Source organism: Bemisia tabaci, chromosome 5, assembly GCF_918797505.1.
Source record: "Bemisia tabaci chromosome 5, PGI_BMITA_v3".
Taxonomy (NCBI): Eukaryota; Metazoa; Arthropoda; class Insecta; order Hemiptera; family Aleyrodidae; genus Bemisia; species Bemisia tabaci.
In genome coordinates, this window is record NC_092797.1 from 17,889,866 (window position 1) to 17,916,076 (window position 26,211).

The following is a 26,211-nucleotide window of genomic DNA, read 5'->3' on the forward strand; positions in this document are numbered from 1 at the left end:
AGGACGTATCTTGGAGTTTGATTATTGTGCATCTTCCTCATTCTTATTACATCCCAGTTTTGTGAATTAAATCATTTTAACTAAAAGGATATATACGCCTGTGCTTTTCAATGAATTTTAAGCATTATACCTTAAATTACAGTACTTATGACTTAACCAAGCTTTTGATGCTGCAACCCCATACAAAATGCATCACACTGCTACCTTTCAGTTGACTGTTGCAGTTCTTGTTTTCTCTACCATAGGTAATTTCTGAGCTGCAGTTCTGAGAGTTACTTGAAAGAGTAATTTGAAATTTAGGGATCAATTTTGAAAGAAAAGTAGCGCTTAGAAATGGTTGATCTAATCCTATATCACTTACTCTTACTGCAACAAACCAATCCATCATAATCAGTCTATTGCTTTCTAGATGTCCATCAAAGTTCCAACTCAAGGTTTATCACAGGCATCAGCCTTATGAAGTTGATGTGGTTTGTGTCAGACAAGTTGGCAGACGTTTACTTTCCATTTGCAAGCGACTGCATCGCAGTTATTAAAAAGTCATCAAGAATTAACTGGGGGCAATGCTTCCGCCGTGCACAGAGAAGTACATTGCTCTGCTGCGTGTGATAGCCAAAGATAAACAACCACCAATTTATCTGACGCAAGTTCTAATACTTAAGCCAATCTTGCAGGAAAAAAATTTTCAGCCTTAGGAAGTTTTATTGATGAGTTTGACTAAGTAATAAATTGATGATGGTTGATTCAATCTATTCTTATGACAGAAGTTCCTCCTCCATGAAAATTTGATTTTCCCTTTAATGCAACTTTTGAATGTTGTTCCTTTTTTTAATTCTTTTCAGCGGTTGAAGTACGTGACATCATTCTAAATGTGTTTGGAGAGTATTTTTTCCTGGAGCTGCAAGATACTATCGAAAACACCTGTACTCTTAAAGGGAAACCACTCTCTTCGTGAGTATATCTGTAACTATTGTTCTTTGTTCAATCACTATTTTGATAGAGGTCGCCAGATTGGAACAGTAGCATATTTTAAGTTCCAGGGCTTATTAATCAACCAAAATTGGTGTTGATTCTTTTGATATATTCTCCAGGGCCAAATATTTGCAAAAATTTAAGAAGTTCAATCTTGAAGAAGAAAAATTTTTATCACCTAATGTGGCATGTTCAAATTAAACCATCATATTACTTAACATAATTTTTGTTGACCCAAGAGGAAGCTTCCCGCCCGGCAAGGGAGCAATGTGTACGTTGCCGCAACGTTGCAAGGCAACATTTTTGATGATATTGCTTTGTAAAGGTAAAGCAGCAACGTTTAAGCAATGTTTCAGCAATGTTGCCTGACATTATATTTTAGACAATATTTTCAAAACGTTTTTAGAAATGTTTCTGGAACATTATTAAAAAACGTTTCAATAAATATTTCTTAGATATATTGTGACAACGTTGTTAAACATTATTAGTCAGGGAGAAACACGATTTGACCCGGAACAAATTGCTGAACAAACTTTTCCTATGTAAACGTCATCAGTAGGTCCTCCTGAACAACATGCCAAAAGTTTACCACGGTCCGACCCCGGAACACCCCCCAAAATGCCTAAATATCAAAATGGCGGCCATAATAAGGCCTCTGGGATTTCGGTTTTTTAAAATGCGCATATAGGTAGTGTCATGTGAGGTATCAATCCCTGTGTAATTTTGGTCGTAGAACTCAGATATGAGGTCAAGCAGATGCTGTGCTGCAAATCGGAGGGGACACTTTTCCACTGTTTCAGGTGTTCTTCTTTCTGTTGTTTCTCAACAGATGATTTTCTCCAATCAATATAAGGGAATGCGCCCTCATACAATGTCGCAAAAATATGTATATGTATATACAAAAATAAACAAAAATTAATTGATAGATAATTCAAAAAATAAAAAAATTAACAATAAAAATATACAAATGAAGATAAAATTAAAAAAAAATAAAAAAATAATTTAAAAATAAAAAATAAAATAAAAAAAATAAATATAAATAATTAGAAAATAATGTAATACAAAATAAAAATACCAAATAATTATAAGAATAAAAAATAATTATAATATAATTAAATAAATAATTAAAATAATAATAATTTTATTTATATAAAATGAATATATTTATTCAATTCTTTTTTAATTTTTTTTTCATACTCCTTTTTTTAAAAACTTGATCTTCCTAATATTATGTTCAGTATCCTTCGTTGTAGAATTATGCACAGAAATGCAAGAATATCATTGCTTTCTATCATTGAACCAGATCTAGGGATGTTTATTAATGCAAAATAACCAAACTCCATCACGCGAGCGTCCGTAGCTGAGTGGCAGCGACACACGGGCATTCACTGAAGTTCAGCAACGTCGGGCGTAGTTAGTACTTCGATGGGAGCCCGCTTGGGAACCCGGGCGGAGCGCGGCTACTATCGGACTTAGAGTGAATTTTCGGGTGCCTAAGAAACGCTTCCCTGCGGTCCACATTGAATTCTAGGAGTAAAAATGCAGAGTACTCCTAAAATAAATCACCGAAAATTTTTCACCGTATTTTTGCAGCATTCCCATTATGTTGCTAAAACGTATTTTTGCAACATTCCCATTATGTTGCTAAAACACATTGCAGACACATTGCCAATTACGTTCATGCAAGCTGACAAAATTACACGTTGTGGCAACGTTACCACAACGTTGCCCGAATACGTAAATGGCGGAATTGCAACATTTTGGCAACGTTGCCACAACGTAATTTTGCCGGGCGGGTTATGATTCTCCTATGTTCAGTATTATAATATTAAATTCCAAGTCATCGATAAAAGATTGTACCAATAGATGACTAATTGTAGTACCTTTTATATAGTCAATAGCATTAATTTGTGTGTGTCTTGTCATGATATGTATGTGTTGTCAGCCCCCTTAGCTTTTACAACTGGTGTCCAACAAAATGTGTGGGGCAACACTCAGAAGAAAAGAAGGACACAAGAAAGAACTCATTGCCATATGGGTCTCAGAGGTTGTCCAAATAGAGCCCTTGAGGCTTGTCCAGGAAGGGAGAGATGAGATAGGAAAAACATATTTTACAGAAAAAATAATAGTGTCATTTCATTGTATAAATGTTTAAAAAGGCCTAAATTTAATGTGCTGGTGACAGTGTCAGGTGCTAGCACCTGTTCTGAGGGGGCCATTTAAGTATTGTGTGAGGCACAATGGTTGACTTCTTGACATTCTTTCCCCTCCTACCTTTGTTAAACGCCCGTAACATAAGGCAACCTTTGACCTCCCTTTCCTTGAAATGTGTATAAGACTGGTCTGACCCTCCTTTCCTCAATTTGTCAGAAAAAAATGGAGGAAGCCTGAAGAATAATTTTAAACAAGTCCTTTTACTAGAAAATATAGTTTGTTTTTGAAAGGAGAGCCTTACGTAAGACTAGACTTAATCCCCCCCTTCCTCAATTTTGCATTGGGTAGTGTTTGAAGAGCTCCTAATTTTGGGACAATTTCAGGCGCTAGTTGTTGGCAGTGAATATGTCACTGTAAAATGATAATTCTGTTCTTCCACACAGTATAATTTTATGGCTCCTTAATAGGTCTCTAAAATATCTTCCCCAAATAATACTGTCAAGTGATTTCTAACTTTAACTAAACACTGAGAAGGACTGTGATTTGGGAACATGACAAGTGCTGACGGTATGCCCTGCCCATTCTACAGTTATTTTTGCTTAAAGGAACCAACATGTCGAACATGAAACACCTGTGCCAACATGTAAGAAAGGTCGTGGCAGGATAATCTAAAATAGACAATTGTATCCAAGTATGTAAATTTATTCTTTTTGCAAGCGCCTTATTCAGGTTGGTTAAGAATACTTTTCATTGAATGTATCTCTTCCCTCACTGGTATTTTATCCTTTAATTCACTTCGTTTTTTCCATCTTTTAGGTCTAGCTTGCAATGTGTTCAAATAACAATGAAAAGAATATTAGACCAATGTTTTGTGAACAATCCAGAAGTTGACAGTCGTCCAGGCAGACTGGGACCAGCTGTGACAAAATTTGATATTCATAGCAAAGTTGGACACTTCTTTTTCTGGCCTGATAAATTTTCTCTGAATGCGCAGAGTAATTTTTGCACAATCCTAGCAAACTCCTGTGTTTATGAAGGTATCTTCCTTTGTTGAGTGCTTTACTCTGTTGTATATACCTATTTGTATTTTCATGAAGGGTGTGCGTTAGCAGCCAAGAGTGGCGTAAGTCAGTTCAGTACCTAAAGGATAGAAAATTACCCTTTGATATGTACCTATCCTAACATCAAGATTTATCATTATGTAATTTGATTAAACCATGTTTGCCATGGCCAACCATAAAATCTCGGCAAAATTATTATTTAAGACTATGTGTTTGTAATTGATTATCTCAAATCTAACCTAGGTGGGCAAATCTCAATTGTAGAGAGAACTATTTTTTGCAGTAGGTAGATTTTGTTAGTTTTTTGTGGATTATTTTTTACAGTGGATTTAATAAATGACAAATAGTTATATCTATTTGGGTTATGGTCTATTTGGGTATATCTGAAGAATTTATTGGTTCTTTGTGGTGTCCAAAATTTATTATTTATTTTTTGTGTTGCAAATATAAAACTTTGTTTTTTACCTGTAGGAAAATGGCAGTACGAAGTGCAGTTAGGTTCCAAAGGTATTATGCAAATAGGTTGGGCTTTGCGTGGAAGTAAATTCACCCAAGAAGTAGGAGTTGGTAAGTAAATTCTCTCTTTTCTAATTTTTTAATCATTAATTCAATGGCCCTCCTGACAAACAAAAAACAGATTGAATCACAGTTTAATTAACAATTTTTTTCCCTCCAGATCTGAATCTGACGCTGACGATTTTTATTTCATCATTTTTGGAAGGAACTTAAAGAAAGATATTTCCGAATTTTCCATTTTTCATTTAGTCAAAATAAAGCTAAGAAAATGACTTTCAAACTGATCAAGAATGGAACTTCATTCCAAGTAGAAAAAATACCGCACCCACAGATTACATGACAAAGAAAGCTAACCGTTGTGTATCCTTTCATGTGCATATCTCAGTTTATTTTCTGGTCACAATCACAACAGAAGGTTTTGACTTCTGAACGTAATCAAAATATCATTGCTGCTACAAGAGAATGTTTTCGCTGATTTCTCTAAATTAAATCGTTGGTTTGTTACATGAATTATACAGCAGCCAAGTTACATAGGATTCACAGTGATTGAAATCATGGGCTGTCACCTCCTATGACATCATAAGCTCCAGGCTACCGAAAATACCTCTCTTATTACCACAGTGGCAAGCTTCTTCTTTTCAATTACAAAAGCTGTTTTGAGGTCTTCAAGATTGGAAACATGTTTTTTGCAAGAATTTACTTGAGAATTTCCCAGTTTCAAGGCAACTGCTGAGTTAACCTCACTTGAAAATTCCCCGAAAGAGGGTTAGTCTTTTCCAAAGTACCCCTAAAATAGGGTCTAAGGACCTGAAAAATGTACTTCAAATTCCTTTCAATCCCCAGATTCCTCCATCCCCGTCTGCAAAGTCCCATCAAATTTAAATTCTCCTTTTTTGTTTCTTGGAGAAATTTAATGCACCAGATTTTGATTATTATTTTGATGAAGTGATTTATAACTGTTGGATCTAATTTCAGGAGACACAGTTGACTCTTTTTCCTATGATGGTAATCGGAAGCGCCGTTGGAATGTTTCTACAGATTCATATGGCGAGTTGTGGTTGACGGGAGACATAATTTCTGTTACCATTGATTTGAATATTGGATCCGTGAATTATTTCAGGTACTTATTGCCGTAATTTTCCTAGTCTGCAAAAATCTGATTGGATTTTAAGTAGTTCTTCGGTTTTTGAAGAAAATTTCAACATCTGCTAAAGTTTCTCTGACTATCAATCATACCTCATATCTCTTACTATCATCATCAGTTGATTCTAGTCAGTTGATGATGGTGGCCCAGGTAGCCACTAAAACGCGTAAGCGTAAGTTTTTTAAATTTTTCAAAAGTTTTAATACAATAGCTTTTACTGTTTATAAAAATGTTGATCGTTTCATTAAAATTTTAAAATCCTGACCATTCCACAAAGTTTTACTTTTTTAAACAGTAAGTCTCTATACCTCTACTTGGAGTAACAAATTTTAGTTTGTCAGTCCTCATGAGAAAACGGTGTTTACATACGACTTGCCTGAGCTTGGTTCACATGTGCACAATGAATATTAGGCGATCTTGGCTACTCTGCTGTAAAATTGCCCAAGAATAGAGCTTTGTTTCTCTGTACATGAAGATCCAAAAAGGTAGGTCGAAGGAGATTCTTATTATTATTGAAGCTAAGGATTGTTTTAGAATTTTTTTTGATGGAGTCGTGGCTGAGTGGACTCCTTATTGCTGCATGTGGTGGTATCATGGCACTGCCTTTGAAATATGACTTTGATTATTGGCACAGTCATTGCCAGTTCCATGTGTTTGTTATTCCTGTTTTGTTTACTAGAAACCTCGAGTTTTTACCCTTTATTCTTATCTATTGTTTTTCCTGACTGAAAATAATTTGTTTGCTTAGGAATGGTCACCCTCTGGGTGAAGCATTCTCTGATATCCAACTTGGACCTGGCAAAGCTTACTTCCCTGCAGTTAGTTTGGCATTTGCAGAGAATTTAATTGTCAATTTTGGTGCAACACCTTTTAAGTATCCAATTGTTGGTTATGAACCAATGCAACTTCCGCCCAGTTCAAAAATTGGGAAGGTTGACCAAATCCTTGAGTGGCTGAACAGTCTTCTAGTGTATCATGACTCTCTTGTGAGTAAATCTTAATTTGATAGCACTAATTCTTTTATTCATTTGTTGACTCGATTGAGTTAGGGTTGCATGTGTTATTATTATAAGTATAGTCCAAAATAATTTAATACCAGAATACTATATTATCATTTTGAAACCCAGGACTCCTTAGTTAGTAAATGCTATCCTCCTTAACTATCCAATCCACTTTTATTTATCTTCACATGGATCTTAAGTTATTTAAGAATAAAAACTGTTTGGTGTAAATCAATCATTTTTAATCTAATCTCTTTTCTGTAACTTATTTACATGAACCCTCCATCAATTATCACTGCTGAATGCTAACCAAAAGATACGGTGTTATGACTTCTTTGATGATGATTTACCAACAAAAAAAAGTATGTGCCATGAACCTTATCTTTTCCTTTTTTATTATGTAAAATTACCATAAAATCCAGGAATACTAATTGTTCGTAAAGCATCTTATAAGATTGTGAAATGCTCCAAAAAATGTAAGATCATATTTTTTTATTCTCTTTACCTTTTGGGTTTTTCTTTTATCTCTCTAGTATTTGCCTAATATTTTTCATCTCTGTTCTTTGTTTTTAGAATCATGATGGTGTCATCACGAAAGAAGCTATCACCATGATTTTTGTACGAATGATATTTTTTGAACTTGCACCATTTTTGCAAGATAACTTTATCATAGAGGAATGTATTTTAAAGTTTATCAAGAAGACTCTCAGCAATCAAGAGTCTCAAAATGGAAAGAAAACGGTACCAGATATCAGTTCACCAGAAATTCAAAGGTTTTTTCGCTTCATGGACTACGTCTGGCTCTTAATGGAGGTAAATTTAAATTTGTATCTTTTTGAACGTTTCAATCAATGCATTTTTAGTTAAAAAATGTCTTATTACCAAAATAAATCTCATATTTATGCCAAGTGAGAGTTGATTTTGAGCCCCTTCTCCTCACCTGAACTGGAAAAATTTTCCTCAAAGGAGATGGAACTAAGCGAGATGAATCCAAATCTAACCTGAGCTGCTTTTTAGGGCACACTATCTCCATATTTGTAGTAATTGTAGTCGGTCATAAAAAAAGATTTTCGTCAAAATTCAGATTTCTCCCTCTTTTCATTTTTCTTTCTTTCCTCCCCTTTTTCCTCCTTTTTTAATTTTACAATTTTTATTGGCAAATTTCATCGAAAGAAAAGAATAAACAAAAAAATTATAATAATCAAAGTGACAACAATCCTAAGTAGATTATAATATTGTTAAAGTATCAATTTTTGCTTTATTGTATGTAGAATTATATTTAAATTGTGTTTACTTTTAATGAAACAATGGAAATCTTGCATGATTCCCCTCATATTAATCTTCAGGGCTTTTTTGTATTGGAACCAGAGTGGATTGCAATGCACTGTTGTTGTCATCCACCATCACTGTTGAAGTCCTGCCCATTCTATGGGTTCTGATGAAACTTTTAGATTGTTCCACCGAGGTGGATTGTGTTCTGGCCAATCCGAACGTCAAGCAGAAGTGTCTGAACAGATAACCAGTTCCATCATGTTCCATAAATAAGTAAAAAACCCTCATAGCATTTTTTGAAGTTTTACTAACACAGTTTGGTTTTTGCAGGAAGTTGATATCAAATACCTCTTAGAGAGAATCATAAGCTGCCTTCTTTCAAGCTATCGACACGTAGCTTACCTCATAGACTACCCCCATCAATGTGAAGCTTTGTGCGTTTTAACAGCTTTGACAATGCATGGAAAAACCAGAAAGTATTTATTGCAAAATATCTTCTTTGATAAAATTCGGTGAGTTCCCTTCAGCACAGTTTTAGAATCATTTCTGTAGAGAGTAATTAAATGAATAAAAAATGTATGAAAGCTGTTTTTCAGTTTCTAAATGTTTGGACTTTATGAAGGCTGTTTATGATGTGCTTCCCCAGCATATCCTTTCCTATTTATTTAGCGCTCTGCAATCATCATCAATTTTGATATTAGTTCATGGTCTTTTGAACGTATCTCACCTTGCCTTAATAATATTCCATCTCAGTTTGACTGACAATGACTTTTTTCAGTAGATCTTCAGTTGAACTGAAAACATTTTAATTTTCATACTATGATTTAAAATAGTTCTTAGGTGTTCGCTTTCCTAAATTCTTTTACACAGCCTCCCTCTTGAGATGCACCACAGCGGTCATGTGACAGCATCTATGTATGTATTGTTAAAAAAATAAGTAAATAATTGAATATTTACAGACCGGAATGGGTGAGCGGCACCTATTTTCAAATTTTTTTTCTTCTTTTTAAATACCGAGTGAACCAAGCTACCACGATTTTTTTTCTGATTTCTATTTTATAAATGCCAAAAATAGCATCCATTTGAAATGATATTTCTGCAAGCCCTAATGCCGTAGTTAGGCAGGGAAAGAATGCTTGCTGATAAGCAGAACTCACAATCAGCTTTGGTTATCGTTTTGCTACGCCAACTCAACAGTTGGCTTTTGACTTGTCGGATTTTGATAATATTTTTCTCCTCTTAGAAATGTTTTTTTTAAACTTGTCAATGAACTTTTAAGTTTTTTCGCAAAATTTTACCCAGGAGGTTACATACATCAACCCTGCATCAGTTCCTTGTCACTGCTCCACGGAGCTTCATTTGGCAGTAATGATGAATATTCTACAATAATTTTGTAATTTCTTTTCGCTCTCTTTTTATTTATTTTTTTTTAAGGTGTTGAATTGCTCTTTTCCTTTGCAGATTTGCGAATTTCTTGCACATTAAACCTTTGGATGATGATGGTTTGAAAGATATTGTCACCTGTACATGGTGGCCAAAATCAGAGGCTTCCCCTTCAAGTTCTGATGAAGATGTTGACTCCAAGGAAGAATACCTAGAATCTTGTGAATGCATCAATCAAGCAGTTTCAGGTGAATTAATACATAATATTCTCTTGAAGTTCTATCTTTTGATTAGTATTAGTCTGCAGCAGTGCAGTCCCTTGAAAATGGAAAATTTACAACTGCCAACTTATCAGATACGAGTTTTGCAAGTTTCCCTGCTATCACTGTGTATTTTTTTTTTTTAATTTTTATGTTGTTTTAGGCTTTATATCCGGGGGATACTGCGGCCTTGGAAGGGATCTGAAATTGGAAAAAAATTTAGGCACTGTGTATTTGTCTCATCTCTTCCTCATTGTCCTTTATGTTTGAGAGATTATGTTAGGGCCGAATCAGATTTTTAGTTTTTTAATTTTTCTTAGCTGATCATTTAAATTTAAAGTCTCAGTGTTTTCTCAACGTTTCACTCAACGTTTGCATGTAGTCTGGGTGTTGTGCGAGAATGGGTTATACAAGTTAAAGCTAAAAATGAAAATTAGACGTTAGTCAATTTATAAGTCATTATATTTGTAAAAAGAAGATAATTAACCCTTTGTAAAAGGTGGTTGTATCATATTCTGAAAAATAAAAAATATAATAAAAAATAAAAAAAAAAGTGTTTTCTACCCTTGATTCACCATTTTTTATTTCCAAGACTGAACAAAACAAACTGGTTGATATTATGGAATTTCATCTCTCTCGTACCCATTTATTTTGATTGTAAAGATGTACCTTTGCGATGTTATTAATGGATCAAAACTCTTTTGGTAAGCTCTCTTTGCTATATTCACTAACCAGCTTGCAGTCCAATTTTTCTCCATTGTCATATATTATCAGTTTTGAAAAATCTTTTTTCTCCAGGACTGGAGACCATGCAAGTAGAATTTATTAAATTGCTCCTCACAAATACCGATGGCTCATCCACAGAGCCTTGTTCCCGATCCATATTCTTGCACAAATTCCGCATTTTCATCAATGAAAATCTACTACCGTGGAGGGTAAGATTTAAATTATCCTACTCTTTTGCTAGCTTAACATTTATTTTTCTTGAATAAAGCAGGTCAACTTCTTTGATTAGACCAGGAATTATTTGTTGAGAAAATCTTTCTGGTGCAATCAGAGACAATATATTTTAGAGACCTTGCACTGCAACCTTCTTCAAAGTGCAAACAGTTCTCTCAGAAAACAACGCTCAAATTCGTCTGATGTTGACTGACGACCAAAATGTTGAGTACACGGAAAAAATTAAATTCCTGATCCAACAATTCAATCGCTGAAAAAAGTGACTGCAATATTTCGACTTAGATTTCACAACAAAAAAACTCTACTTTAACCTTTATTGTAAGCTAATTTAACCACGAAGGTGGTTAAATTACCATTTTTTGTTGTAAAATCTACATTGAAACATTGCAGTCACTTTTTTTCAGCAATTGAATTGTTAAATCAGCAATTTATTTCCGTGTAGTTGCTTTAACAAACCTAACCTAATTTGCAAAAACTCACTCAGCAAAGTGCTTACCTACCTTGACAGTTATCAGTAATCATCTGACAAATTTCATGCCCAACAATTTGCTCATCAAGCATCACCAGGTGAAAATTAACTCTCACTTCCGAAATTAATTTCAGCTTCACTCAATTACATAGCTTTGATTGTCAGTGTGGGGTCTCAAAAATATATTTTCTTTGGATGCTATTCGTTGGAGGAATAATTGACACGAGGTGCCCACCTCTCTCCTAAGAGGCATGCTGCCTAAGTGTTTAACCTAACGATAGTAACAACTTATCAAAAAGGCAAATGAGGACCAAATTAGGCTGTTGAACTATCAGCTTTGTGCTATCTCAAGATTTTTCCACTTCTCTATTTAAAGAAAACATGAAACTTTTCCAAGAATGGAAAAAGCGACTCAGGGGAAGAAGAATTGCGTCCTGTTCCGTGAGCTTTTATATTAACATTATCCTCTTACCCCTGAGATAAATATTGTCATAACCATAACATTCAAAGTTGTATTTGACCTATTTGTCGAAGGAGACTCAAGCTAACCTGAGCATGGTAAATAGAATTCAGGATCCGCGGATTTTAGTATGAGCAAACTCATTTTTTAATCCTTCGCGGGGTTTAGATACAACTCAAAGAAAAACAAAAAATTATAATGGTTTGCTCAAATATTTTGTCTGATGTCATAAAATGATTATATTTTTTCATCCTGAAATTTTTAAAGTGAGCACGTACTGGCAGTGTAGCACCATTTAACAAACTCGATTTCGATTAAAAGGGTTTTCAAGTTTTAGTGTAATTTTTTTCAAATATTTGAATCCTTAGAGGTGTCTCTAAGATTTATTTACAGTTCCACAAAACTATTTGTTAATGGTGGTCCCTCTTTGAAAATTATCAAGCAGATTTTGTTTTTCTTTTTATTTTACTGCATTTCAAGTTGATACATTTTTTCAGATGGTTTATTTTTTAAGAGAGAACCGCACACCATGAAACCTTGAAACTTTCCTTGATTTTCTTCTCGATAGTAGAGAATATTCTCACAAAATTCCAAGTCTGAATATGTCATAGTTTTTTGTTAAAAAATAAAACATGAATAAAATCAGGCAATTTATAATAGAGTTAAGCTTATTCTAATCAAGTCCGTCTAATACTGAATTTTTGCTCATGAAATACTTTCAATTCTTTTTCCAGAGTCTTCCCATGTTGCATACACCTCTTCCAATGTCGCTTTGCTGCTTCCATCGAATCATCGTCGCAGCACGTGATTTGTGGGAGCAAGAAGTACCTGATCAACCTGTACTAATTCCACATAAAGTTTTTTTTGATGGATCTATCAATTTTTTAAATATGGATCGTCTAGGAGGAGTCCTCAGTTTTTTATTGAAAAACACAAAACAGGAATTAATAGAAGAGTTGGGACCAGAGCATCCTCTGTTTTCCTCCATTTCAGATTTAAATGCTGATCCAGGTACAATATTTCACTCGTGTGTGGATTAATTTATCATAAATATTGCTTATATTTTATTTATTTCAGTATCTCACTCTCTAGAATCTTTAGAAAAAGCCAAAATAAAGAACCTCGCACAGACCTTATGGGCAATGGCTCTCTCTAGAATCTGATGAAACTTGGATATGTTGCTCAGCCAGTCATTCTGATCAAAAGTTCTAATGGGCCGAAAGAGATCCCACGAGCGGTTTTCGAGATATTCGCCGTTTTATGTGCGAAAATTGAGGTTTCGCTGGCCGGACCGTTGTGCGGCGCCTCTCGTGTCCTTCCCGTCCAGTCCACTTCGGCCGCTCTCCGCTTCCCCGCCACCCATACCCGAGGCTCGGGCTCCGACGCTTACGGTGATAAGACTACCCGGCTCGGCGGTGATAAGCAAAACCTCATGAGCGTCGGAGCCCGAGCCTCGGGTATGGGTGGCGGGGAAGCGGAGAGCAGCCGAAGTGGACTGGACGGGAAGGACACGAGAGGCGCCGCACAACGGTCCGGCCAGCGAAACCTCAATTTTCGCACATAAAACGGCGAATATCTCGAAAACCGCTCGTGGGATCTCTTTCGGCCCATTAGAACTTTTGATCAGAATGACTGGCTGAGCAACATATCCAAGCTTCATCAGATTCTAGAGAGAGCCATTGCCCATAAGGTCTGTGCGGGGTTCTTTCTCTCACCGTGATCAATCAGGATTTCCGGTGGTCTGGAAAATCTGGAAAGTCATGGATTTTTGGCAGCTTCCAAAAGTCGAGGATTGTCAGGTTGTTCATAGAGAAGTCAGGGAATTTTGCAAGCAGCTCGCTGTCACAGTAATGTAAAATAATGTAATCTTAAGAAGAAAAAATCTAAGAGGAAGTTTTGTCCAAAGATCAAGGAAAGTCAGGGAATCTGGACATTTTGGAGTTGGAGAAAAGTCTGGGAGAGTCAGGGAACTGGAAAACTACGACAATAAGGAAACCCTGTTAATGTTGGACATTTCATGCAAATTAGTTCAGAATCATTATTTGTTCTGAAAAGAAAATAAATAAATAAAAAATGGGAAGCATCAATTTTTTAAGGTTTTACCATTTTAGGTTTTCATTTTTTTTTCCTACAAAAGGAGGTGTCGTTAAGAAAATGATGACAGGGTAAAAGTTTAACTGTCCCTTTATCTGCATCAGAAAACACGCACAATCCATGCTTCTTGGCCAATTCTCATCCAGTGTGTCAGTTAGAAGTATCGTTGAATCCTCCTTCGAAAGTTGATAAATTGCGATAAGCTTCAGATTCAGTAACATTTAACCAGACACTTAAGTACTATGCCATAAACCCGAAGAGATAATGTCATCTTTCAAATCACATTTTAGTGTATGAAAATTTCAATTACCCTTTTATCTCAAAATCACAGCAGGGTTACAGTGCATATAAGTGCATCAGTGATGCAAGAAGGTGCATTCAAGCCAGCTTTCTCTTCAATCTGTCTACCATAATGGACTTTCAAAATGAAATTCTAGAGCAATTGTTCCATTAGTTCTGTCACTAGAAAAAAATGTTCCGTCCTAAAATTCCTTCTATTTTATCACCTTTCCAGAAGTCCCTACTCCTTTCTCCCAGGTCCCTTCCGTTTTTCTACCTCTTAAAAGTAAAAGTAAAATTTAAAATTTATATCAGAAGTATTTTGCATTTAAATTGACTTTTTTGTTTCAGAGCCAAATTTTTCCAGTGCAATATTTGGTGAATTCACAGGAGAGGCAGCTTCAGGTTTAGCGAGTTTGCTACCAGTGCTAACTCGCTTCCTTACTTCTGCAACCACAAGCTCAGATATGCGAGTGTCTCAGCTGGATCAAATTGTCACAGTTTCTGCTGTTGTTAGTCATTCGTCCTTTACTCCTCTCTGTATGAAGAATCTACAGTTAGGATCAGCAGATTCTCATGCCTCCTTAATAGAATTGCTGGATGGAGCAGTTCTACTCTATCATTTAGCTGCTCATAAACAGTTACTGAAGGTAAATTTGTTCTCTTCTCTCTTTTAGCACCATATGGAATTTTGTTTTCTTAATCATTGCTCATGATTATTCTCATATTATTTGTTCCCTGCTGTTAGGGATGAAAAGAGAAAATCAAAGGTTTTTCAAGGGCAATTTGGCAAACAACCCGCAAGGTTGCAATCTTTCTGTCTGATTTCCGTTTAATATATGGAAACTAATTTTGATGCACTGCAGCAGACCCAAAATTTTTTATTATATCACCATCAGTATTTTTGCTTTTACACAAAAATGGCTCGCACATGACCCCTTTCCAGTTCCTTCACATATTCCTCCACCCCAACACTAACATTTTCTTGATTGTCATCAGGAAAATATTGAGCCCGGCAACCACCCATCCAATGATTCATATTCAAATCTCATTAAATCAGAATGCATCTGGACAAAGGGCTCATTCCAACTTAGCGGGGTTTCCGAGTTAAACAGACTTTGTACTGGCTGAACGAAAAAACGGGACCAAGCCATCATTACCGAGTTAGCAGGGTTTTTGAGTTAAATAAACTTTGTACTGGCAAAACGAAAAAAACGGAACCAAGCCATCATTACCGAGTTAGCAGGGTTTGCGACTTCAGTAGGTTCTGATTTAGTGACGTTTGACTGTATCATGAATTTTTTTAAGTTATAAACCCAGGGGTTATCCAATTTATTGTGCGACTTCTATTTTGTCAGTATGCCACATGAGCATGACTCAGTCTGATTTTTTCTTTTTATTTCAAGAACATTCTGCAGAATATCTGCACAAAATAGTCAGTTGCTTTCTTTTGTGAATAAGAGGGGCCCACGTAGTTAGAAACACTCCATTAAAGATGCATGTCTTCATAGCTCAATCCTTCAAAATAATGAGGTTCATCTTATAATGTTCCTTGCATTTCTTTTGAGGGTGGACTTTTATTAGTTTTCTGGAATATATTTTTCAGGTAAGCTCTTTGCGAAATAGTATGGAAGATTATGTTAGCTGTCTGAATATGACTCTTCTTGCATCATCAAAAGGCTCTACGAACATTTGTGCGTGGAATGATGAGCTTCATGAATATGCTAATGTAAGTTTATTTGTTATGTTATATTATAACAAGCTACTTTTTGAATTACCCATTGATTTTTTCTTTTAGGTTTCAACAGAAACAAGATTCTTTTTGTCTACCATTAAATTCCAGAAAAATAAAACAACAAAAGAAATGAATTTGTACAGGGATGCAAGGATCGCTGCACTAATTAAGAACTTACTCAGTAGAATTTTGAAATATTTTAACTTTGCAGCTGTCTGGAAAAAGCAGTGAAGCAAGTGAAGTATTATAATTAGACAGATTCAATCGAATTCGGCGTAACTGCATTTCATGTTGCCTGATTTCCTCTCATGTGTAATTTTTTAATAGAGAAATAAACTACCGTGCCCCTTTACACTTTCTGTGAATGGACCACTAAACCAGGTGCGAATTTAAGCATTCTGATTCATGTTTTCCGACCTAAATTTCACACAGAACACAGTTTGCGCAACTGATATTATGGACTGAAATCAATTCCTAACCTACATTTTTACGTTACTGAAAGGAATTTTGTAGTCTCCTCTCATATGAAAAACAATAATCGACTTAAATCAAACTGGGCGCTACAACGATTTTGGCAAGGTGCTCCATCAAACAATGTTTCCTCCTCGCCCTAAGTCTTTCAAAGTGTTAACAACATACAACAGCTGAGCCAAAGCAGCGAGATTGAGGTTGTCAAATTTTCATACGGCAGAGACTGTTATTCTAACGTTTAATGTGTGAGTTGATTGACATAGACTTTTGTTTTCTTAAGCAAGGGGTTCAAATTTACACATCAAAAAACATGAAATTTCTTCCTTAGGAGTTGTTTTTAGTCATTTTCGTTGCGTGAATCATGCTCTATGTGAAATTTTGATAAGGAACTTTAAATCAGGATGCTTGAACTCTCATCTTGTCTAGTGGTCCTTTTACCCTAAATTAAGAAAAGTATGCTCACAAAATTTAAAGTTTCAGTATCGCTCCGTTTACTGTTTGAAAATTGAAATATCTAAGAAAATTCCATCCAATCTAACTGATCAGTGCAAAATTTAAGCAGGCTAAATGACCGGAGCTGTCTGGTATGTGGAGTTGAATCATGGGTTTAAAGTCCCTTTCTAATGTAAAACAAGTCCTCATTATCATCTTGTTGTAATTGTTAATTACCAACGGTTTGTTTCAGATCTTAGAAAAACAAATCTGTGAACAATCACGGCACATGGCCTGGGTACGAGGAGTACTGTATTCGGATACCAAGCAAAGTCACATCATCTGGCTGTTGCATGTTATGATAACTAGTGTCATGAATGCCTCTGCGACAGGACCGCTTTATGGTTTTGTTCCAGAGTACTATCTTGAAACAATAATCCAAATGATGTCGGTCCTGAAGGATTACATTTACCCCTCCTTACCACCTGAGAAGATTTTAGGTAATTTGTCTCTATATCTATCAGTCTTTTTACACCATCTCAATCCATCATTGTACATAAATGGTCATGTCTTTTGAGTGTAAGTAATGTTAATTATGTGTACAGAGTACTATGTTAGATAAGGGAGAATCAACAGTTTTTTGACTCTTAACATTGGAATTGATTTGATTACAAGAAAGAAAGTTCAAATTTGTTCGAAACAATTTTGAATTCCAACACTAACGTCTTCAATAGGATTCTTAGCCTTTAAAGGGCTATCTAATATTCTAAGTCTTCACAGATGTTATTATTTGTTCATCATTCAATAGATGATGAAGAAGGTAAATGTCTGACTTTTGTTCATCAGTCTTGATAAGCAAGGTATTAGTTTCTTTTTTAGGAGGCAGACTACATTGACACGATAATGAGCTGTAATGAAAAATAATTACATAGTTCTTTGAAATTGCTGTTATAATTTGATTTTGTCTATTGCAGGTCATGAAAAATTATTTTTTACCATTGAAGAATTTGTGTGCAAACAATTCGATGACTCCCGCATAGTCAGTGCAAATTCAAGGGACTTAATTGTACAGGCATTAGCAGAATTTGTTTCTAATGAAAGGACTTTACGTTTATTGGAAAAAATTGATGTTGACGTGTAAGTTTAATGCTATGAATAACACAGCAATTATCACAGTAACAGTAGCAACATAAGCTTTTCCTGTCCCTGTCTTTTGCCAAATTTGTTTTCAGAACTTATGAAGTATCTTTTATTTTGTATGCAGTGGAATATACTTAAGATGAATTTTTTTTTTTCAGTAAGAGTTTTAAGCTCAGTTTTTTGTCAAACTATCCTGAGTAGTGCTTTAATTCTAAGTAATTTATTGCTGAAACTGTAAATGGTTGCCCCCAAAAGACCCAGGTTTGCGCTGAAATTCAAAGGAAGTCTCTACCTATCAAGTTGAATTGAGGCCCATTTTCAACGTAAGGTAGAAAATTATTGATTGAGGCCTAAATTAACGTATTTGAACAAAAATTTACAAAATTTTGGCCGTTTAGAAAATTAGGTGACAGCATTACCTACAAGAAGGCAAATACGGCAATAACGGTTCTGTTTAGTGACTCGTAAATGATTATGGCCTCTCCCATCGTATAAGCAACAGTGTGCTCAGCAATGCAGTGTGTTACATAACGACAGTGTAAGCAGCAATCACATAACTCTGTTTGCGACGTCGCAGATTTCCTGTCACACTTTATTTTTTAAACAGAAAACTACTCAACGGCAATTCTTTAAAACTGCCGTGATTTTTCCTCTCCATGCAAAGAAAATTCTGCTAAAACTTCAAGAATGATGTCAATTTATTCTCCTTTGAAAAAATAACATATAGGTGGAGATTTTCAGACACCGCAAACGAGTTATGTGATTGCCAACTTACACCGTCAATAAGCAACAAAGCCTCTACGGTTTTTATAACAATGTTTTTTTTTTCATCTCATAGTTCAATTTTTTCTGCAAATAGCTCTAAAAAAAAAGTCTCAAGAGTCTGTTGTCGGTTTGCATACTTTAATTTTCAAAATGGCATAACTTTGTCAATTTGTTTTAAAATGGCCTAATGGTCTAATGGTGGTAGCAATTGATGACAGCTTTTTCTATCCTCTTTTGAATGAAACAAATATCAGCTCTGGATGTAATTTGGTATATGAGTAGCTGCGCCTGTTTGGGTTTCTTTGGGACATTCCTCATACCTCCTACATTCTAGAGAAGCACTTCAAGTCTCAATTGGTAACATTTATGACTGAACGCTTTGGATCAATACCTTCATTTATGCATGATTGAGGTCCTTATTTTTTGCTGCCTAGTCTTTTAGGTTTTTGTCTCTCTGTTTCTTGTTAGTGTCTTCAAAAAAACTGCGCTAATTTACCAATAATTTTCCTACTCATTGCTCACTACTACTTTGATCCCTATAAAAAAGGACAAGTTCTATTTAAAAATTATTTCCTTCATCTGTTCCAGTCGTTGTAGGCTAGTCCAAGCTTTACTCAAATCCTATGAAAATCGAGCATGGGCCCAAAATAACTGGATTCTGGTTCGTTTCTGGCAAGGGCATGGATTTGGTTTTCGATGTAAACGATCACCGCACTTGAAAACCCGAATTGGCCCAAAACTTCTATCATTGGAAACCAGTATAATTCATCAATCAATAGGTATGTTTCCCAAATCAAAAGTCGAAGAAATTAGAAGGTGAGAAAACAGAGAAGAATCGGAAAATTAAAAAACTCAAACTCACAAAATAAAATTAAAAAGCCGACGCGTTTCGGGACACCTCGGTCCCTTCTTCAAGGCTAAATTCCGACTGCCTGTTGTTGTTTACATCCTGCTTGGTGTGGAATCTATCAGTGCTGCCAATCACTTTGAGCAAACAGTTTTCCAGGCATTCCAAATCTAAATTTACCAACTTGTCTCTCTTTTTGTGCATTTCCATAGCTTCCAAGATGTTCAGCTTCCTTCTATCGTTGCATCCAATTAACAGTTTCCCTTCCTCTTCGAACCGATGTCCTGTCTCAAGATTATGCAAAGCTACTGCTGACTTGTCAATTTCTCTGTTCTTAATACATCTTTGATGTTCTTTTATTCTTACTTTCATCTTCCTTCTTGTCTGCCCAATGTATTGCTTGTCACAGTCTTTACATTTCAAACTGTAGATGCCAGCCCTGTCTTCTTCTCTAACTTGGTCCTTAAGATCACCAATAGGATTGGACCATTGGATGCAACGATAGAAGGAAACTGAACATCTTGGAAGCTATGGAAATGCACAAAAAGAGAGACAAGTTGGTAAATTTAGATTTGGAATGCCTGGAAAACTGTTTGCTCAAAGTGATTGGCAGCACTGATAGATTCCACACCAAGCAGGATGTAAACAACAACAGGCAGTCGGAATTTAGCCTTGAAGAAGGGACCGAGGTGTCCCGAAACGCGTCGGCTTTTTAATTTTATTTTGTGAGTTTGAGTTTTTTAATTTTCCGATTCTTCTCTGTTTTCTCATTTAATTAGCTCACAGTTTGTTACCTCGGTTTTTTCCGTTAGTTTCGTTTGTTTTCGACTCTTTCGGTTCGTAAATTAGAAGGTAGTAAAGATGCTGTGTGTTGAAGGTGGCAATAGTTAACTCTCCGCTTGCGTGCTGTGGTGTTGCTACCCTTAGCCACTACAATCCACATGAGAATGTCTGACTCTCGAGTAGCAACAAGACTCGATGATGAAATTATGAATCAGAAAAATGGCAATTTTAATTCCATGCAGAAGTAATACAATATATACCGTACCATATAGATTATTGGGACAGAATTGAGTAGAATCAGCCCATGTTGTATATACATGCATGCATGCTTAATTTTCTACATACTCCTCTCACATCTTATTTTTTCATTAGAAAACTGATCAACATTCTGAATCGAAATTTTGTGAGTCTATTCCCTATAATCCAGTGATAATTCACAGTAAGTTTCGAGGCGATGAATTGCTAGGTTCTCTGTTAAACAAATGTAATTTGAGAGGAAATTGGGCTACAAGAAATGCAGTTGAGTTGTCTCTGGTTAAATCAATCCAAAGAAACACTAGACAAGGTGCAAATTTAAGCGTAATGATAAATGTTTTTTCATCAAAATTTCACTTAAAACACAATTTTTACAAACAAAATTACTGAAAGTAACAACTAACAGAGATATTTTTTCGTTTTTTGATACTTAGTGGGTCAGTTGCGGTTGTCACAGAATCGTGATTTAATGTTTTAATCTTATAGATTAGCTGAGAATAATAAGATCTGTCCAAACAGTAACATTCTATGCTTAATATCAACGGAGATATCTCCCTTTGAAAAATCGGATTTTTGACGTCATCCATAGCAGTAGTAATACCCTTGGTTTCTTCCATGTTGCTTTTGTCCAAGTTTCACGTCGAGTAATCAGTGCAAATGTGCGTCACACTGACTGATGAAAGGACGGTGGAAGAAACCAAGGGTGTCACTGCCGCGGTGGATGACGCCAAAAACACGAATTTTCAAAGGGCGTCATCTCGATTATTATTGAACGTAGAAAGTTGCTGTTTGGACAGATTTCATTATTTTTAGCTAATCTTTAAGAATCAAGCATCAAAATACGATTCTGTGACCTGCGCACTTGACTCAATTCAAACTTTGCATTCATAGAAAATACCTTAAAAAATCTACTTAATTCAAATCGAAAACTAAAGGTTACCTTAAGAGTCATTGCAATATGAGTATACCTACAACAACTTCAATATCGGCGCTTCGGCTCAGCTATTGCATTTTGTTTACACTTTTAACAGCACAGACAGGAGATATGGACACTGCTCATCAAGGAGCCTGCCAAAACCGTTGCAGTAAACGATTTGATGCCAGTAGACTGTAGTTTTTCTTGTGAGCAGGAGAGACAAATTTCTTATAACTAAAGAAAAAATTAATAAAAACCTAACGGGTGGTCGAATCAACTGAAAATTTTGAATTTTTACTTAGCTATGCATGTACACTAAGTATACTGAATTTCATCAAATTCTGAAGGGGTAACGTCTTCAAAGTAGCACCAGTTGGCATGGAATGACCCTCCTCTCAAAAATTAAATGTAAACATAAAACTAACATTTCATGCTTCTTCTCCCCCAGAGCCGTGCCCATCCACTATATTTCAGGAGCATTTAAAAGTACTTCTAAGAGATGAAACCCTCGCCACAAGTTTCATCAACTCTGTATTGAATCAACTTAATTGGGCTTTTTCAGAATTTATTGGCATGCTTCAGGAGGTAAGATGAAAATGTAGTTTTTTCTCCTTTAAATATTCCTATCAGGAAACTTTTGAACCTCATCACTGAGGATCTCAACGGTCAGCAAACAGATGCTTCAATACAAACGTTTGATACTGCAGGCGCATGTAGATGACCTATGTTTTTGTCCCTCATAGAAAAATGTGGTCCTATCATATATGGTGAAAAAAATTCCAATGTATAACCGCACCATGATTTTTGACCATGAATAATTTTGAAATCAGGTATGGTTATCTTTGGATTCCTACTCTATTATTACCTCCATTACTTTTTCCCTTTGAGAGAGAGTACTCGCATGGTTTTTTTTTTCTTCTTCTTCTTTTCTACTCGTCTCTAACTTAATTTAAATGACTTTACCTGAGGAGGGCCAATTTGAGGGGACCACAGCCTCATCGTCAGGTCAAAATCAAGTAGTATAACATTAATTTGTTCAGATTTATTGAAACCAGGCCAATATGAATAAAAAACAATTCGGAATTATGTACAAAAAATTAGAAGGTCAGCATTAGAAAGTACAACATCAAATTCTAATGATGTGAAACACCTACCCAACATATAGAGTTGGAAAAAAAGCTGCAGTGGGTTGCCATCTCTGCCTTAAGTGTTCGAGCAACCAGATTGCACCAGCACAACTAGGAATAGAGATCCATTTCTGTGGATGCTCCTGATTGGGAACACAATTTAGCACTCTAGGCAGTGCCCGTGTGCTGAACTTGCCTCTTGATCAATGGATTCTTGACCTTAAAATTTACAACTTTCCAATGAACAATGCCTACTTAACATTGAATATTTTATCGTGATACCATTTCTTTGACTGATATAATTTTTCCTTGTGTGTTATCATCATAACAGGTTCAGAATCTATCATCCCGATCTGAGCGGGTTCTGATCGATTCACGACAGTTGCGAGTTTGTGTCACATGTTTTGATTTAGCGCTTGCTCTTTTAAGAGTCCTTGAGATGGTTGCAGCAACAGCACGCTTTGTCTTCACTGATCTCAATTACGAATCATCAAAAACATTGTTAGAGCGTTTGTGTCAGGTAGTGTGTTGTTGTTTTTTTTACTCAATTGACTGAATATTGATTGTATCCGCTATGTTGATTTATTCTCTACGAATCATTATAATTGAACAAGGTCGAATGAAATTAGAAGAAAAAAGAACAGTTGCATCCTGTGCTTTCTGATGAATTAACAAATCTATTTAAACCTATGGAAAAGGATCTATTATCAACGTGTTTCCAATGAACATTGCAGTACATAATGGAGTCTTCACCATAATTTCAAATAGGAAAATATCAATAGTCAATGATCCACACTTTGCCACTGGAAAAGAATGAATTTTGAGTTCAAATTGAGATCGTTTCAGGTAAAAGTTAAAGGCAGCCTAACTGCATAAGAGAGTCCTCATCAGAGTTTAAAATAAATTAAATTAATTTCACTTTGGGAGACCGTTTTACAGTCATAGTAAAACGTATGAAAATGTTTTTATTCTATTTTGTAAACCATTGTTTTTGTTCTATTGTTTGTTAGCGGTTGAGCCATTTTTTTCTCTTCCAAAAAAAAAATTGAAACCAATCGTAAAAAAACATAACTCTTAGTTGGCTTAGTTTATTTTGGATGTGCACTGAATAGATGTGGTAGAAATTCCTGAATAGAGTGGTGTTAACAGTTTACCCAAAAGTGGAGGGTACAACCCATAAGTTGATATTTAAACAATTTGCACACATAATTCAGTTAACTTGTAAGTGCTGTTTCAGAATAAATTTGCATTGGCAAGTTGACTTTCAGGGTACCTAAACAATGAATGATCTCTAGAACAATACCGACCCATAGTGCTATTTATTGGGAAATAGGACGCACAGGATTGAAACAAACACTTTGCAACCGCACAAGTTAACATGTCTATTTATGCAAATTCGTTAAGTAACTCTTTCTTAAAACGAAGTGGTCAAAAATCTTCAGTAAGTATGCAAGTCAAAATATTGTGTGCTGCCACTAATATACAGATCTTTAGTTTTGCAAACATTTGCATCAGTAATTTCCTCTACTCCATCAAGTAGTCCTAGTATTTACAATAGATATTTTTTGCTCAGCTTCTCTGCCAAATCTTGAACCGAGTAAGTGCAACATCTGGGTGTTTTCACTACGTCATATCTCTTGAGATTCCGGACTTGGACCTAATTGATCACTACCCAATTCTCACTGCTGTAGTTGGAATCCTTCTAGCACTTTTAAATGATGAATTAGATTCAGAAATTGGTAAGTCTACATGGAACATTGGTTTCTTCTATAGTTAAAAAATGGTGGCGTTGCCTTCTTTTTTCCCTCCCATTGGCAATGGCATTAATTAGTCCTGAAACACTTGCCGATTTGCCCTTCTGATTGTTTCTATCTAGTAGCATACTTTTCAAAATGAAAATTGAACTCAAATGAACATTTCCCTGTATCATTAGGATATTCAATTTCATGCTGGATTTTGTGGATAAAGGCAAACATATACCTGTCAGTTCTAAATTATTTTTTCTTGATATGGTCTCAATACAACTAAATTTTTCCTGGTATCAATAGTTTTAAGAGGAAAGTGCAAGAAATCAGAGAAATTTAATTATTCATAATCCTTGCAGTTCTGAGAATTCCTTATTGCAGATGATAACCTAGATATCCACTAAATTTTTGAGTTCTGAAGTTAATGTTCTAAACTTTGATAGAATAGATTATTTCTCTGACAGGCTGTCCCAGAAATGATGCAATGATTCACTTTTTGAGCAAACTATAGCAGATTTTGAAATGTTGTTTTCATGGTTTTACAAGTAGGATTCTGAGCTTGAAAACGAAACCTTGTTTAGCTCATTCCCTTGAAAATTCACAAACTTATAGAGTTTTACAGAGGTGTCTTTCGCACCCCTCTATGATTATAAGGATTTTTTTTTTCCACAGAAAAAAATAAGTTTAAAAAAAAATCTGTGCATTAAAGGAACTTTTCACAATAAGTCATCTCTCAGAAGCATACAATATCAATTAATTTTATCAGAATCTTGACGATTGTTTGTTTTTTATCATTTTTTATTTTTTTAAAGTATTTTCCCTTCATGTCTGATTCACGGGTTCCTCCTACTGAGTTCGTGAGGTGTATATTTTACAGTCTACTATTTGAAGGATATTGAATAACCCAAGACAGTGATTCCTGTATTTCATCAATAGTACCAACTTGTTGGCCCTTTAAACTTCCTTTATCATTAGGGGAAAACCAGAAGTCACATTTAAAGCAAGATCTGAACTGTACGGAGGGGGGAGGGGGTCGAATCCTCATGGGAGGTCATGCCTCTCCTCTCCACAAACTCCTGCATGAGAATGTAGGTGAGCGGGTATGTAATATGCCGATGAAGGATTCAGGTTTCATTCACTCCAGGTTGCTTCTCGTAATAATTCGGCGTTAAAGCCAATCCAGTTTCCTTTGTTTGAGGAGATATCTTAGATTTTAATTTTTACTTCTATGTTTCAAAAAGGATTAAAAAATTGTTAAGGTGTCTGGAGAATGTGTTTTTAGAGGAAAACTCTGCTAATTGGTGAATTCTGAACCGAATGAGTTATAGAAGATTGCATTTAATATCTATTATAGTTTGCCCCAAAAAACAACTTGTGGAATTAATTTCGAGACAGCTATTGTATATTCAATGATTTTTTCCGTTTGTCATAGTTAGGTTTTTTGTTCTGTTGTAGTTTGACTCTCAAACCGAATTTTTCTCCCTTTTCAGAAAAAAATCATGTTCCTACTGTGGCGAAAGTAATTTTATCTGATCCTAGCTTCCAGCTCTGTTCCTTACAATTTGTTCTTGGCAATAACAATTCGGATCTTCGATTTCCAGCAAATGGTCGTAAAAAAGAAAGGATATTTTCCTTCCTGAGCTGTAAGAATATCAAAATTTATTCTCTCTGGAAACTTTCTTTTCAGTGTGGGAGAAGATCATGTTGACAACAATCAATAGTTGAAAAAGCGGGTGTGAAAATTCTTGTTTTTAAGAAAACTGTCCTTTGATGTAAAACTAATCTTGTGTAAGGTGTGATCTCTAAGAAATTTTTGTTGGAATATCAAGTTAAAATATGCAAGTTATAACTTGATTTTGGGATAGTTATTCAGGGTTCGGATTGTTTAAGAGAAAAACAGTGCATGTTTTGCGTCATTTCTTGGAGTAAGAGAGAGACATTGCTCCAAGAAAATTATAAAGTTATGAGGT

At 35.4% G+C, this 26,211-nt stretch overlaps 1 protein-coding gene across 1 annotated transcript in view; it reads left to right on the plus strand.

Annotated features, from left to right (window-relative positions):
- Kpc1 (Kip1 ubiquitination-promoting complex subunit 1) overlaps positions 1 to 26,211 on the plus strand; it is a 35,622-nt gene that overhangs the window by 639 nt on the left and 8,772 nt on the right. The window contains exons 2-20 of the mRNA XM_019058818.2: positions 843 to 951; positions 3,943 to 4,163; positions 4,659 to 4,754; positions 5,679 to 5,823; positions 6,596 to 6,833; positions 7,422 to 7,661; positions 8,451 to 8,632; positions 9,582 to 9,751; positions 10,562 to 10,698; positions 12,387 to 12,663; positions 14,377 to 14,675; positions 15,632 to 15,754; positions 16,917 to 17,163; positions 17,638 to 17,800; positions 19,157 to 19,347; positions 21,818 to 21,954; positions 22,828 to 23,016; positions 24,070 to 24,235; positions 25,732 to 25,884. Of these exons, the coding sequence (XP_018914363.2) occupies positions 843 to 951; positions 3,943 to 4,163; positions 4,659 to 4,754; positions 5,679 to 5,823; positions 6,596 to 6,833; positions 7,422 to 7,661; positions 8,451 to 8,632; positions 9,582 to 9,751; positions 10,562 to 10,698; positions 12,387 to 12,663; positions 14,377 to 14,675; positions 15,632 to 15,754; positions 16,917 to 17,163; positions 17,638 to 17,800; positions 19,157 to 19,347; positions 21,818 to 21,954; positions 22,828 to 23,016; positions 24,070 to 24,235; positions 25,732 to 25,884 (3,483 nt within the window). The remainder of the gene's footprint in view (positions 1 to 842; positions 952 to 3,942; positions 4,164 to 4,658; positions 4,755 to 5,678; positions 5,824 to 6,595; positions 6,834 to 7,421; positions 7,662 to 8,450; positions 8,633 to 9,581; positions 9,752 to 10,561; positions 10,699 to 12,386; positions 12,664 to 14,376; positions 14,676 to 15,631; positions 15,755 to 16,916; positions 17,164 to 17,637; positions 17,801 to 19,156; positions 19,348 to 21,817; positions 21,955 to 22,827; positions 23,017 to 24,069; positions 24,236 to 25,731; positions 25,885 to 26,211) is intronic.